Source organism: Oryx dammah, unplaced genomic scaffold, assembly GCF_014754425.2.
Source record: "Oryx dammah isolate SB20612 unplaced genomic scaffold, SCBI_Odam_1.1 HiC_scaffold_23, whole genome shotgun sequence".
Lineage (NCBI taxonomy): Eukaryota > Metazoa > Chordata > Mammalia > Artiodactyla > Bovidae > Oryx > Oryx dammah.
The window spans coordinates 98,340,294-98,357,053 of record NW_024070207.1 but is presented as its reverse complement, the minus strand read 5'-3'; the positions used below and the strand labels follow the sequence as shown (position 1 = coordinate 98,357,053).

General features: G+C 37.7%; 1 protein-coding gene across 1 annotated transcript in view; it reads left to right on the top strand.

Moving 5' to 3' along the window:
• The window catches only part of CFAP47 (cilia and flagella associated protein 47), a 507,416-nt gene that overhangs the window by 188,230 nt on the left and 302,426 nt on the right, over positions 1 to 16,760 (top strand). The window contains exons 31-33 of the mRNA XM_040265344.1: positions 4,574 to 4,655; positions 7,277 to 7,405; positions 16,299 to 16,491. Of these exons, the coding sequence (XP_040121278.1) occupies positions 4,574 to 4,655; positions 7,277 to 7,405; positions 16,299 to 16,491 (404 nt within the window). The remainder of the gene's footprint in view (positions 1 to 4,573; positions 4,656 to 7,276; positions 7,406 to 16,298; positions 16,492 to 16,760) is intronic.

Genomic DNA, 16,760 nt, shown 5'->3' with positions numbered 1-16,760 from the left:
TGGAAAATTCCATGGACTACAGTTCATGGGGTCACAAAGAGTCTGACATGACTGAGTGACTTTCACTTTCACTTTCAGGAATAGACTCAGGACTAGGATTGCTGGATCATATGGCAACTTTCGTTTTACTTTTTTAAAGAGCTGTTCTCCATAGTGGGGTCACCAATTTACATTCCCACCACGAATGTAGGAGGGTTCCCTATTCCCCACTCCCTCTCCAGCATTTATTATTTATAGACTTTTTAATGATGTCCATTCTGACTGGTATGAGGTGATATCTCATTGTAGTTTTGATTTGCATTTCTCTAATTCTCTAATAATTAGCAATGATGAGCATCTTTTCAGGTGTCTGTTGGCCATCTGGATGTCTTCTATGAAGAATTGTCTATTTAGGTTGAGGGGTTTTTTTTATTTTATTTTTTAGTGTTGTTGTTATTGAGTTGTAGGAGTCATTTGTATATTTTGAAATTAAGTTTTTGTCACATCATTTGCAAATATTTTCTTCCAGTCTGTAAGGTTGTTCATGTGTGTCTTTATTAGGTAAAATGGGAACTTTATTTAAATTTTTATGAGTTTAAAACAGAAAACACATGACTTGTCTTTAAATTTTACCACTTCCTACATTTGGTCCTTGATGACCCATTCAATAAAAATGCTCTAATTCAATAAGGCAAAAAATCATAATGGCATTATTTTAGAAGTTTAGTTTTGCTGTTAAAACCTAATGGAAGGTTAAATGTGAACAAAAACAGAAGTCTGGATATTTAAATAAATCCTTATTGCTTGTGCATTATAAAAATCAAAGTTTTCTGATAGCATCATTAAACTCTGTGCCCTTGTGATCATCATGTTATTCTTGGAGCATTGTTATTGGCACAGCTCCCAGTAGGGTTAACATTAACATGAGTAGTTTCTGTTTTGACATTTTATGGTATGAGGATGCAGGTATGGAAGAATAATTTTGGCATTAAAGCCAAGGTATTCAAACTTATTGCTCTTTTATCAGCAAATGCATGCCTGTCAGTATATGTTGACTGTGATAAAATTCTTCAACATTTAGAGAATGACAGTATGGGTAAGAAAATTGGGCCATTAATCCAAGATATGTATATATCTTTCATTATGGAAATAAATGTATTAAAGTTCAGAATAATCATAAATGTTATTAGCTTCCCCATGTAAATTTGATGTCAGCAAGTAAGAACTTTGTACAAGTAAAATTATATGTTTTATGTGGTAAATGAGAAAGTATAATTTTACAGATTAAGTTTAAATTTTAATAAGTCATTTCAATTAATTTTGTTTTGTTCTACTCAGTATAAACCCAGAAGATTCACATAGAAAACTTTGCATAAATGTAGTCAAATGTAAAATGTAATCAAATCAGTGGAGCGTCAATCCTATAAAACTACTGACCACACATAAAATCTATTGGCAGAAGATAATTATAAATATTGTCTTATCAATTGATGAAATTAGGCCTTGTGATATATTAAAATGCAAAGAATGAAATGAGACTCATACAGAGGAGGAAAACTAATTATCCCTTTACCCCTCTAAGTTTTTGGCTGAACTTCAAGAATAAAAGACAGATTAACATGAGGAAAAAAACCCAGGTTTAATTATGTGTGTAAGTACTATGGTAGCCTCACAAAGATACAACTCAGAAGGCAGCCAGAATATTGAAATTTGTATGCAGTCCTGACCTAAGGTGTTGAAGGGTCTAGGGCTTCAAAGGGTAAGGCAGAGAGGTGGGTGGGATTTACTGGAAGATGAGAGGAGGCAATGTTTGATAAAGAAAGCTTACTCTGCCATGCATATGGGTCTCATGGGTGAGAAAGTTATCCCTGGTAATAGCTCTCTTCCTGGTACAGTCCCTCTAATGTAAATTTTGTTTATAAATGTAGATTTCCCTTACAAATGGAAAACTTTTTTCTGTTTTCAGATTTTCTCCTGTCTGCAGTTTTTCCAAATAATCACTATGCAAAAGAGGCATATTTTAGCGTGGCTTATTCTATTACCCCTCACTTCATAACAGCCTCTATAGAGTGCCATTAAAGAACAGAGGAGCCAGTGGGAATTTGCTCTATGGCACAGGGAACCCCAAATCAGTGCCCTGTCACAACCTAGAGGGGTGGGATGGGGAGGGAGGTGGCAGGGAGTTTTAAGAGAGAGGGGGCATGTGTACACCTATGGCTGATTCCTGTTGATGTATGGCAAAAACCATCACAATATTGTAAAGAAATTATCTTCCAATTAAAAATAAAGCAAAATTTAAAAAGAATAACAATGTATGGATCATACTTTACTAAATAAATATTTCTATGTTTAAAAAATAAAGCAACAACACAATTCAGCTGAGTAAATTTTAAAGTCCTTACTGCTGTGCTGTCACGTCAATCTTGTCTGACTCTTTGTGACCCTATGAACCATAGCCTACCAGGCTCCTTTGTCCATGGGCTTCTCCAGGCAAGAATATTGGAGTGGGTTGCCATGCCCTCCTCCAGGGTATCATCCCAACCTAGGGATGAAACCTGTGTCTCCTGCATTGGCAGGTGTGTTCTTTACTGCTGGTGCCACCTGGGAAGATCTTACTGGCTTTCAGCAATTCATCAGCTAGTCAACATTCAGTCTAGCACAGAGAAAGGAGCTCTGAAGAGGTATACAGGGCAAGAGATGCCGCAAAGAGTCAGACACAACTGAGCGACTTTCACTTCACTTCACAGTTATGTAGTTAAATTTGTTTTGTTCCCTGTTAATCTGTCCTATGTCAATTTGATTATTAGACAAGCTGACAAATTTAGAAGGGAAGAAGGAAAAAATTTTCTGCCCTTACAGCAAAAAAAAAAAAGATTAGTTATTCCAAGTTTACTTTCCTTTAGGGGATGGCAGGTCTGTCAGGCAAGTGACCTAACTAGTGCTGATCAGGCGATTCCTGATTGACTGGTTTACAATTCCATTTCTGGGGGAGCCAAAACTAATTCAGTCTTGATTTGGTGGCATGGGGTTTAGTATAGGCAGCTCCATTTGGGGCTTGTTGCCTTGCCTTTAACAATGCAAAAATGCATTCTTCAGCCTTACTGAGGGCCTACTCTCTGGTGAGCACTGGGGAATATTCAAATGAATACCCTGTGGTCTCCCTCTTCAAGCAACTCTCAATTCAGTGGTTCCCTGATAGTTTTCCTTAGGCTCTCAGTTGCATTTGATAGAAGTGACTATTTTCTCCTCAGATCCTGTCTTGGCTTTGCATGCAAGGAAGTATTACAGTTTCTTCATAAGTCTCTGAGTTGTTGTCTTTGTTTTACCTCTAGGATTTCAAGTTATTGGGGCATCATCTCACTGAGTTCTTACATAGGCTTTAGTGTGGCTACTTCTAAGTAGTGATGTACCATTATAATTAGATTTTATTTAGACCTCTAGTAATTCCAGTGTAATGAAGATTCATAGGGATAATGTAAATGCAGACGGGAAATGAGAAGAGAAGTGACACTTATTTTCCAAACAAAGGAGCTTTATGTTTGTAGCATGATTTCTTCCAATAGCTTTTTCTGGCCCTGGGCCACAGCAAACTTGGCAACTCTGGAACCATGCTCTCTGCCTCACCTCCCACAAACAGGCCCTACCTCTTTTCATTCATCTGTGTTATCTTCAAGGTCTGAGCTTTCAGCATAATCTTTCTGCTTTTTCTTTTTGCCACTTGTCACTAATTACAGGACTGCAAGCTGCTGAGGGTGTTTATAGAGTTAAATACTAGATCTGGCATTCTCTGTAAAATGCTAATGGTAAATTCTCTGTTAAATGCTTATAGTAAGCAGTGTTCTCTACTCACTAAATGAGTTAGTGACACCCAAAATCCCACTGAGAAACACTCCTGCTAAAATTATATTAGAGGTCTATCAAGTGGTTCTTGTAATAGTGTACATGCATATGAAGACTTTTGATAAAAGTATTTCAAGAAATGTGACTGTGAAAAAAATACTATAAAATATGAGAAAGTATATACATATATAGTCTTTTAAATGTATAAAATAATATAAGTAGATATTTGCCATTTAAGGTACTACAAGTTTATATAATCAAAGAGTCTGCAATTTTTGGATATACTCTGGAAAATAGGCAATGGTTTATGTTATTCTAATATATTCAGACATATGTGGTGATAGGCAGTCAATGAACATAGGGTAACTAACGATCTATCTAATTAATGTTTTATTGTGTTCAAACTTTTTGCAAGTATTTTTCAGTCTTATAATATTATAAAACAATAAAATGGTCTTGACAATAGGGTCCAAGTCATATAACTCTCTATGTCCCATTAGCATGTAAATGTGTATGCAATGGTTATAGACACTTAGTAAATTATTTCTCATTATTAATTCTCTGAAGGAGACATTATATGCATATTTCATTGGTAAGGGAAGTTTTAAGATTATATGTTTTAAATTTTAAAAATAAATTCAGTACATATATAAATTATATGACATTGAAATAATTTCATTAAAGTTCACATGCAAGTGATAGATGGATTGTGAGTATTCTATAATAATTTGTTTTTTCTTTTTTCTTATTTTAGAGCTCAAGGAGCTTGTATTTCTCATGTATTGCCAGAATTTCTACTTGAACCAGAAGATTACAACAAGTGGATTGAATTTACGGTAAGGGAATTTAATTTCTGAGAAATTATTGAATTCACTATTATTAAATGTACTGGTTTTTGGCTTAGAAACCTTGATTTCTTATTTATGAAATATATGAAATATCCCAAGGATTACGCCTCTCCAGACAGTATGTGTGAGTCAGTCAGTATGTATGTCTCAAGAGTCTTCTCCAGCACACAGTTCAAAACCATCAATTCTTTGGCGCTCAGCTTTCTTCACAGCCCAACTCTCACATCCATACATGACCACTGGAAAAACCATAGCCTTGACTAGACGGACCTTTGTTGGCAAAGTAATGTCTCTGCTTTTCAATATGCTATCTAGGTTGGTCATAACTTTTCTTCCAAGGAGTAAGCATCTTTTAATTTCATGGCTGCAGTCACCATCTGCAGTGATTTTGGAGCCCAAAAAAATAAAGTCTGACACTGTTTCCACTGTTTCCCCATCTATTTCCCATGAAGTGATGGGACTAGATATCATGATCTTAATTTTCTGAATGTTGAGCTTTAAGCCAACTTTTTCACTCTCCTCTTTCACTTTCATCAAGAGGCTTTTGAGTTCCTCTTCACTTTCTGCCATTAAGGGTGGTGTCATCTGCATATCTGAGGTTATTGATATTTCTCCCGGCAATCTTGATTCCAGCTTGTGGTTCTTCCAGCCCAGCGTTTCTCATGATGTACTCTGCATAGAAGTTAAATAAGCAGGGTGACAATATACAGGCTTGATGTACTCCTTTTCCTATTTGAAACCAGTCTGTTGTTCCATGACCAGTTCTAACTGTTGCTTCCTGACCTGCATACAGGTTTCTCAAGAGGCAGGTCAGGTGGTCTGGTATTCCCATCTCTTTCAGAATTTTCCACAGTTTATTGTGATCCACACAGTCAAAGGCTTTGGCATAGTTAATAAAGCAGAAATAGATGTTTTTCTGGAACTCTTGCTTTTTCCATGATCCAGCGGATATTGGCAATTTGATCTCTGGTTCCTCTGCCTTTTCTAAAACCAGCTTGAACATCTGGAAGTTCACGGTTCACATACTGCTGAAGCCTGGCTTGCAGAATTTTGAGCATTACTTTACTAGCGTGTGAGATGAGTGCAATTGTGCAGTAGTTTGAGCATTCTTTGGCATTGCCTTTCTTTGGAATTGGAATGAAAACTGACCTTTTCCAGTCCTGTGGCCACTGCTGAGTTTTCCAAACTTGCTGGCATATTGAGTGCAGCACTTTCACAGCATCATCTTTCAGGATTTGAAACAGCTCAACTGGAATTCCATCACCTCCACTAGCTTTGTTCGTAGTGATGCTTTCTAAGGCCCACTTGACTTCACATTCCAGGATGTCTGGCTCTAGCTGAGTGATCACACCATCGTGATCATCTGGGTGGTGAAGCTCTTTTTTGTACAGTTCTTCTGTGTATTCTTGCCACCTCTTCTTAATATCTTCTGCTTCTGTTAGGTCCATACCATTTCTGTCCTTTATCGAGCCCATCTTTTCATAAAATGTTCCCTTGGTATCTCTAATTTTCTTGAAGAGATCTCTAGTCTTTCCCATTCTCTTGTTTTCCTCTATTTCTTTGCATTGATTGCTGAGGAAGGCTTTCTTATCTCTCTTTGCCATTCTTTGGAACTCTGAATTCAGATGCTTATATCTTTCCTTTTCTCCTTTGCTTTTCGCTTCTCTTCTTTTCACAGCTATTTGTAAGGCCTCCCCAAACAGCCATTATTTATTTGTCTAAAAATCTCTGTGGAGTTCCCACACAAAATAGATTACATGGCTTTCTTAAATATAGAGGTGATTGCTTCTTTTAAGGGACTTAGAAATGAAGAATGGTCTGTACTTATGTAAATTTTTTTAAATAGATGTTTAGAATATATATTTTTCAAAGAAAATATTGGTTTATTTTCCCTGACAATTGCCACTTCCCTTCTTCAGTTTTAGTGGAGAATAGGGAGAAATTTAGCAAGGTACTCATATTTTTCAAATTATGCAATTCATTTTATGGAGACCTATTGAGAAGAGGAATTGTCTTGAGAAGTCTGTAGGCTTTGAGGAAACTGTCTGTTAGTTGTAACACTGTTACTATAGTCACCACATGATGTTAGTATCCAGAGGCCTGTTCTTCAGCACTCTGCTGAGTTCCAGTGGCTTCCTCCAAAGGGTATGGCTCTTTGGGGGGTTTAGGATTCAGAATAATTTTGCATCTCATTTGGCATCACCGACTTGATGGACATGAGTTTGAGCAAGCTTCGGGAGTTGGTGATGGACAGGGAAGCCTGGCATGCTGCAGTCCGTGGGATCAAAGAATCAGACAAAGAATCAGACAAATACTGAGCAACTGAACTGACCTAACTGCCACTTTTGGCACAGAGTGACCTATCAGGTACACTAAATAAGTAACTCTATGACCTCAAATAGAGGCTGTGAGTTCCAGAAAGCTATCTATATTGATAGTTTCTGTTACTGGCACATGGAGAGTTGGAAATCTGGATGAATGGGTATAAAGGACATGTAAATGTTTTATAAAAAGAAAATGTATATATATATATATGCTAAGTAATTAAAACTTTGGATTTACATTTCTCTTGCATTGTAATTAATATTTTCATATATTATTTTTTATAGTCTTCCACTAGTACCTCAGCCAAGTTTTCCCATATACCTAAGGGAAAGCCTTCTGTTGTTATAGATATGACAGACTTTGAAGCCTGGAGTAAACGATCATGGACTGATGTATTCCTTCAGATATACAAGGTAACTGTTTTGGGGTTTTTTTGGTTGATTTATATGAATAGTGTATTAGTTAAGGTTCAGGTAATGCTGCTGTAAAAAAGCACAGTGGCCCAAATAAGATAGAATAATTATTTTTCTTTCTCATGAAATTGTGGAGAAGTGGTTTAGAAACAGTAGATGACTCTTCCATCCTCAGTACTGGACGTTCATTTCTGGATCCGTTTCTCAGAACAGGGAATTGCAGATAAAAGAGTAGAAGACAAGTAAATACCTTTTAAGGATATCATCTGAAAAGGGCATCATTTCCATTTCATGTTCCACTGGGCAGAATTTGGTCATGTGGCTGCACCTAACTTCAAGGGAAGTTGAAAAACATAGTCTCAAATTTGATGTGAAGTGAAAGTCGCTCAGTCGTATCTGACTCTTTTTGACTCCATGGACTATACAGTCCATGGAATTCTCTGGGACTGAACACTGGAGTGGGTAGCCTTTCCCTTCTCCAGGGGATCTTCCGAGCCCAGGGATCGAACCCAGGTCTCCTGCATTGCAGGGGGGCTCTACCAGCTGAGCCACAAGGGAGGCCCAAGAATACTACAGTGGGTAGCCTATCCCTTCTTAGTGGATTCCTGACCCAGGAATTGAACCAGGGTCTCTTGCATTGCAAGTGGATTCTTTACCAACTGAGCTATCAGGGAAGCCCCCTAAATTTGATAAGTACAGGCATTTTCTAGTACCTAAAACAGGAAAGATTAAAGAGTAGATGTTGATGAAAATTATGGTATCTGCCTCTAATGCTTAGTTCAGTTTAGTTCACTTCAGTCTCTCAGTCATGTCCGACTCTGCAACCCCATGAATCGCAGCACGTCAGGCCTCCATGTCCATCACCAACTCCAGTAATTCACCCAAACTCATGTCCATCGAGTTGGTGATGCCATCCAGCCATCTCATCCTCTGTCGTCCCCTTCTCTCCCTGCCCCCAATCCCTCCCAGCATCAGAGTCATTTCTAATGAGTCAACTCTTCGCATGATGTTGCCAAAGTACTGGAGTTTCAGCTTCAGCATCATTCCCTCCAAAGAAATCCCAGGGCTTATCTCCTTCAGAATGGACTGGTTGGATCTCCTTGCAGTCCAAGGGACTCTCAAGAGTCTTCTACAACACCACAGTTCAAAAGCATCAATTTTTTGGCACTCAGCTTTCTTCACAGTCCAACTTTCACATCTATACATGACCAGTGGAAAAGCCATAGCCTTGACTAGCTGGACCTTTTTGGCAAAGTAATGTCTCTACTTTGTAATATGCTATCTATATTGGTCATAACTTTCCTTCCAAGGAGTAAGCGTCTTTTAATGTCATGGCTGCAGTCACCATCTGCAGTGATTTTGGAGCCCCCCAAAATAAAGTCTGACACTGTTTCCACTGTTTCCCCATCTATTTCCCATAAAGTGATGGGACCAGATGCCATAATCTTAGTTTTCTGAATGTTGAGCTTTAAGCCAACGTTTTTGCTCTCCTCTTTCACTTTCATCAAGAGGCTTTTTAGTTCCTCTTCACTTTCTGCCATAAGGGTGGTGTCATCTGCATATCTGAGGTTATTGATATTTCTCCCAGCAATCTTGATTCCAGCCTGTGCTTCCTCCAGCCCAGCGTTTCTCATGATGTACTCTGCATAGAAGTTAAATAAGCAGGGTGACAATATACAGGTTTGACGTACTCCCTTTCCTATTTGGAACCAGTCTGTTGTTCCATGTCCAGTTCTAACTCTTGCTTCCTGACTAATTTCTACTAATGCTTAGTAAACTCTTGCTATTCTGGAGAGATATTTACTAAGAATCATACAACTGTAGGTGAGACCAGGTAGTACTGATATTCTCCAATTTGCTTTAAGTTAAGTTGCATGTGTGGGTAGATTCAGTTTAGTTAGTTCAGTTCAGTGTGTTAGGTCGTGTCCTACTCTTTGCAATCCCATGGACTGCAGCACACCAGGCTTCCCTGTCCATCACAAGTCCTGGAGTTTACTCAAACTCATGTCCATTGAGTTGGTGATGCCATCCATCCATCTCATCCTCTGCTGTCTCCTTCTCCTCCTGCCTTCAATCTTTCCCAGCATCATCAAATCATCAGTTCTTCGCATCAGGTGGCCAAAGTATTAGAGTTTCAGCTTCAGCATCAGTCCTCCCAAGAATATTCAGGATTGATTTCCTTTATGATGGACTGGTTGGATTTCCTTGCAGTCCAAGGGACTTTTAAGAGTTTTCTCCATCACTACAGTTCAAGTGGGTAGATTAACATAGCATTGCATAAATATCGCACCTTCATAAAAACATAGCATAAATATCGCACCTTCACACCCTATGTCTTTATTACTTCAACAAGTACTGTTTTCAGTCTTTGGGAATGATTTCCTAGGTTTTTAAATATGATTCTGTGAATCTTGCCCACTAAGAACAATGACGGCTTTTGCTCTGTCCTCATAGATCGCAACCACAGATAGGGTGTACTGTAGGGTAGGGAGTTAAAATGAGGAAGAAATCAAATAGAAGCAGCATTCAATCACTCAAAGGAAAAGATGCAATTAAAATCCCAATAATGAGTAGTGTATTGAAGACTCTTGTCACAAATGCTTTTTAAATGTTATGATCTTGTTTACTCTTTATAACCAGTAATCCCCAGTTTAGAAACAAGGAAAGGTTAGCATGCATACATACTTTCTTCCAAGATTATCTGATGTAGGTTTCTGCTTTCTTCCTTATTGTTCTCTACTGGGGAGCAATAGCCCAGGCCCCTCTTGTTGCCCTCTGGCACTCTGAATCCCTCCACTGCAGCCAGCCCCCTAGGCCTACCCTCTACAGAGTTTGTTGTGCTCTTTGATTCCCAGTTATTCCCCCATCTCTACCTTTTCTTCCCCCAGCAATCTGCCCTGTCTATCTTGCTGGATGTCAAGAGGAGAAATCCTGTATTTTTTTTTTTAGTAATTCCCACAAGAATGATGGGGGTATTAGTGACTCTCACCCAAAGATAGATTTGGAGGGGAAACAAAAAAGCTATCTTCTTTACTTTCTTAACTCCAGCCTGCATCATATATAATTTTGTCTACTGATAAAAAGGAGCAACTCCAAAACAGAATGGCTGCATATAGTTTATGGACAAACTAGTCCTACTCTTGGTTGTAGGCTTTATTCACTCACCCATTCATTTATTCACTCCCGCATGCATTCATGTATATGTCTAGTTGATTTAACCCATCTTCCCCAACAAAAAGTCTATCAGTTTAGATACCACATATCACTTGTGAACTCAGAACTTAATAGTGTGCCTGCTACATAGTAGATGCTCAACAAATATTTGTTGAATGAATTTATTCAACAGCTATTATGATCCAGGTAGTATACTAGACCCTGGGGGTATAAAAGTAAACTTGATATAGCCTGTCTTTTCAAGGATTTTGTGTCCTGGAGTGTGTAAGCAATTAAATAAATACAATTACAAGAAACTATGACAAATGTTATGACAAGGTAAACCCAAAGAACTAAGGATGAGTACACATAGAGAGGAACCTAACTTGCCTGTGCCTTGGAGAAGATTTCTAGTAAAAAGATGAATTTAAATTGAGCTCTGAACAATGAGGAGGATTTGGCAGGCAAGGTGAGGCATACTTTAGAGAGAAAGATAATACAATTTATGTGACAGAGGTAATAGATGAGTTTTATTGGAGAATGGGGCAATAACATTTTTCAAGATAATGGAAATTCAAAGTGGAAATGCCTGGGGTTTGATAGAGAATTGTATATTCTGAGGAATAAACACAGTATGGCTGGGACTAAGAGGAGTAGACTATGAGCATGGTCAGAAAATAGATCATGGTTGACTTCATAAGTCAAGCTAAGGCATCTGAACTTCATGGATTTTAGCACAAGGTCAGTACAGAAATCTCGAAGGATTTTAAACACAAGATTGACATAATCAGTTTTGCATTCTATAGAAATCACTCTGGTACACTATGGAAACTGGGAATTTTTTTTAATTATTGAAGTACAGTTGATTGACAATGTTGTGTTAGTTTCAGGTGTACAGCAAAGTGAGATCTATATATACACACACACACACATATACACACACACACATGCATACATACACACACACACACACATAATTTCTTGTTCAGATTCTTTCCCCTTATAGGTTAGTATAAAATATTGAGTGTAGTTTCCTGTGCTATATGGTAGGTCCTTGTTGGTTATCTACCTTATGTATAGTTGTGTATATATGTTAATCCTATCCTAATTTATCCTTCCCCCCTCTCCCCTTCCCCCCTTGGTAACCATAAGCTTGTTTTCTATGTCTGTGGCTCTATTTCTGTTCTGAATATAAGTTCATTTATATTATTTATTTCTTAGATTCCACATATAAACAATATTATTTAATATTCATCTTTCTCTGCCTGACTTCATTTAGCAGTATACTCTCTAGGTCCATCCATGTTGCTGCAAATAGCATTATTTTGTTCTTTTTCATTGCTGAGTAATATTCCATTATGTTCCATATAATATTCCATGTCTTCTTTATCTATTCATCTGTTGATGGACATATATGTTTCCATGTTTTGACTATTGTGACTAGTGCTGGTACTGAGAATACTTGTGGTAGTAGGAAAGATGAGAAAAGAGCAGCTTTCATAAATATTAGGCATAGAAATGAGGAATTGGTGAATGGCAATAACTTATGGAAGTGAAGGAGACAGAGGAGTCAAAGACCACAGTGACCTTCTGGGTTGGGTGACTGAGTTGAATTTGTTCCCAGTCACTGAAAGACAAGACAAGGGATGTTAATAGGATTTTGTTCAGGGAAGACAGAGGGACATAGCTAGAGAGCATGATAAATTAATTTTGGTCCTGTTGTATCATGGTACTATGTGTAATTACCAGATGGGTTGATCCTTTTGTCTGGAAACTGATCTAAATGGCAGCATGTAGTTGAGATTCTTCACTGATTCAGTGATAGACTCATAGGCATGGATGGTTGCCCTATAGACCATCTGCAGAGCAGTGTTTCTCCATAGATTGTGTCTGAAGCATGTAACTCTCAGCACTCTATTAAATCAGTAGTGGATTGACAGTTTCACTTTAAAAAAGCAAGCAGTGTTGTTGAGATGTTTCACAAGTTAGAAATAGAAGACTGTGGTTTTCACACAAATCCCTTTAGTTTTTAATTGTCTGTTTCCTATAGATCATATGTGCACTTCAAGAATGCCTTTGTCATTTCTTTTTTGCTAATAGTTTAGATAAGAGGATATAGCTTGTCTTAACCAATTTGATTTTATGTCATTTGGTTATTTTTGCCTGTTAAATTTGCGTGTTTAGTTGTTGCTATTTCCTTGCATTATATTCCCAATTCACAAAAATGTGTTGATAGCTTAAAAATGGGTCAGTGAAGCATAAGAGAAGTGAAAACAATAAGAGAAACACTTAAACTCAGAATGCTCTTCTAAATATAAACTCTATTACATAAAGAGGGCTTTCATGTAATATAAAGGATGAATCTGTATGTGCTATAAGAATTGAATGTCATATTTCTACAAAAGAACCTGGAAAATAAAAAGGTGATCAGATGTATAACTGAATAATAAGTTTAATTATACTGTTTATTCATTTGTTCCCAGTGTATTATCTGTCAGAAAGGTTTTTTTTTTAATAGTACACAGTTCTGTCAAATATATTGATATTTTTAAACTAAGAGCAATGATCTTTCTGGTTAATTAAACACATTTTCCCCAAACCAATTTAAAATCTCCCTATAATAAAATAGGAATATTTGTTAGTAAAGGAGGCAAGATACCAATTATATCGAAACATAATTCAGAATTATACACCTCTGTAGAAAACAAACAAAAATGGTACAAGGGATCATATTGCTGAAGAATATTTTAAATGAGCTTCAATAAAATATGATTGGCATGAAAGCAAAATTGGTGAAATTCTTTATTAAATGGATTTGCAGGATGGTCCATGTTGTCACTGGAATGCAATGTGGAAACACAATTATTCTCACATGCAGTAACAGATATTGTAGTTTATTTGGATATAGCCATGTATAGGGAATATATGAATAACTCTCCACATCTGTAATAAGTATATAGTCACCCCTGGATATTGAAGGGTGATTGATTTTAGGATCCCCCACAGAAACCAAAATGTGAGCATGCTCAAGTCTTTTATATACAATGGCATAGTATTTGCATAAAACCCAGGCACGTTCTCCTATATACTTTAAATCTCCCATATACTTAAAATTATCTCTAGATTACTTATCATACCTAATGCAATATAAATACTCTGTAAGTTGTTGTAAATACAGTTTAAATGTTATATAAATAGTTGTCAGCATGGGACAAATTGAATTTTTTGCTTTTTGTATTAATAATTTTGAATATTTTCTATCTGTGGTTGGTTGAATTAAAGGATGTGGAACCCACAATGGGGAACCAGTGGATATGGAGAGTCGACTGTATGTGCAAGAAGTATATTATGACATTTTCTTCTCCTTATCAGAGAAAGTCCATGCCTTATGTAGAGTGATCCTTTGTTATTTAAAGATTAATTTGTAAGATTCCTAGAGAAAATCCATCAGTGGTGAATATTAATAGAGAATGAGTCATTGGTCACAAGAAGAAAAGGTGTTGCAAATGAACTCTTATTCATAGAGAAATGTGGGATTAAAAATATGCCTCTGCCATGAATACAGTGTAAAAGGCAATAGAAAAAAAGTTATGAACACTGTCAAAATAGCACTACTGAATTAAATATTTTTATCTTGACCACTGTGAATTTAACAGCCTTCTTTCCAATGTTGAGATGTACTAGTTTTGCAGGGAAGGTCACTCTCATGCATTATTCCAATAAGAATGAGATTAAAAATAATATAGCACTGATATTTTTCTGTATATCCATTTCCATTTTAAATGACTGGCTCAAATGACACATCAAGTTATGCATTCCATGTCCTGGATATGCTGTACATATATTTATAGGATTTGAGTTGGTTTTTAATGTGGTACAAATTACTATGATGCTGTGAAAGTGCTGCACTCAATATGCCAGCACATTTGGAAAACTCAGCAGTGGCCACAGGACTGGAACAGGTCAGTTTTCATTCCAATTCCAAAGAAAGGCAATGCCAAAGAATGCTCAAACTACCACACAATTGCACTCATCTCACATGCTAGTAAAGTAATGCTCAAAATTCTCCAAGCCAGGCTTCAGCAATACGTGAACCGCGAACTCCCTGACATTCAAGCTGCTTTTAGAAAAGGCAGAGAAACCAGAGATCAAATTGCCAACATCTGCTGGATCACGGAAAAAGCAAGAGAGTTCCAGAAAAACATCTATTTCTGCTTTATTAACTATGCCAAAGCCTTTGACTGTGTGGATCACAGTAAACTGTGGAAAATTCTGAAAGAGATGGGAACACAAGACCACCTAACCTGCCTCTTGAGAAGTCTGTTTGCAGGTCAGGAAGCAACAGTTAGAACTGGACATGGAACAATACACTGGTTCCAAATAGGAAAAGAAGTATATTGTCACCCTGCTTGTTTAAATTATATGCAGGGTAGGTACATCATGAGAAACGCTGGACTGGAAGAAACACAGGCTGAAATCAAGATTGCCGGGAGAAATATCAATAACCTCAGATATGCAAATGACACCACCCTTATGGCAGAAAGTGAAGAGGAGCTAAAAAACCTCTTGATGAAAGTGAAAGAGGAGAGTGAAAAAGTTGGCTTAAAGCTCAACATTCAGAAAATTAAGATCATGATATCTAGTCCCATCACTTCATGGGAAATAGATGTGGAAACAGTGGAAACAGTGTCAGACTTTATTTTGGGGGGCTCCAAAATCACTGCAGATGGTGACTGCAGCCATGACATTAAAAGACGCTTACTCCTTAGAAGAAAAGTTATGACCAACCTAGATAGTATATTCAAAAGCAGAGACATTGCTTTACCGACTAAGGTCCGTCTAGTCAAGGCTATGGTTTTCCTGTGGTCATGTGTGGATGTGAGAGTTGGACTGTGAAGAAGGCTGAGCCCTGAAGAATTGATGCTTTTGAACTGTGGTGTTGGAGAAGACTCTTGAGAGTCCCTTGGACTGCAAGGAGATCCAACCAGTCCATTCTGAAGGAGATCAGCCCTGGGATTTCTTTGGAAGGAATGATGCTAAAGCTGAAGCTCCAGTACTTTGGCCACCTCATGTGAAGAGTTGACTCATTGGAAAAGACTCTGATGCTGGGAGGGATTGGGGCAGGAGGAGAAGGGGACGACCGAGGATGAGATGGCTGAATGGCATCACGGACTCAATGGACGTGAGTCTGAATGAACTCCGGGAGATGGTGATGGACAGGGAGGCCTGGTGTGCTGCGATTCATGGGTCGCAAAGAGTTGGACACGACTGAGCAACTGAACTGAACTGAACTGAACTGAAGAATTTGTTTCCAAAGATTTATTTATGTATCTCCTCATCTGACTGTTAATTCCTATCTCTTAATAGCCTTTGTAATAAACCAGTTCTGAGTTCTTTGCACTGCTCTCACAAATTAATTGAACCCAAAGAAGGGGTTGTTGGAACCTCCAACAGATAGCCCATTAGTCAGAAGCACAGGTAGTGACCTGGGGTTGTGATTGACATCTGAAGTGGAGGACAGTCTTATGAGACAGCTCTGTTAACCTGTGGGCGCTGAGGCACCCTTTTCATAGATGGTGTCAGACTCGAGTTGAACTGTAGGACATCCAGTTGATGCCAGAGAATTGCTTGGTGGTGTCTGTTTACTCTCTGCTTGGTAGTATTTATTCTCTAAATACTAATTTTTACTTTGCCATTCCAGTAGTAAAAGTTATCTCTCTCTCTTTTACCCAAATTTCAGGTTTTGGTACTATCCCGAATTGTACCATATAGCATCAGTAATCTGCCCCCTGTATATATGCAGAATTCACCAAAAGTCAATGCTTATTTTGCATCCAGCAACATATATTCTGATCCTGAAAGGATTCTGCTTAGCTGGATGAACACAAATTATGAGAACACCCGACATGTTATTTGGAAAAACTGTCAAAAAGGTGAGAATTTTTTTGCTTTAATTATCACAGATTGTAGTCTGAGAATATGGAAGGAGCCATAAAACTGAACACAGAATCTATGGATTCTAGACCCGAGTGCAGCATATATTCTGTTCTACAAGTAGGATGTCCTATAACATTTTCAAGACCAGTTTCCTTACATGTGTCAGGGAGGGGAAAGTTCTTCTCTATTTGTCTTGAATTCTTGTGGCTGGACTAATAATAAAATTAACACAAGACAGATTTAACAGGAGAATAACAAAATTTAA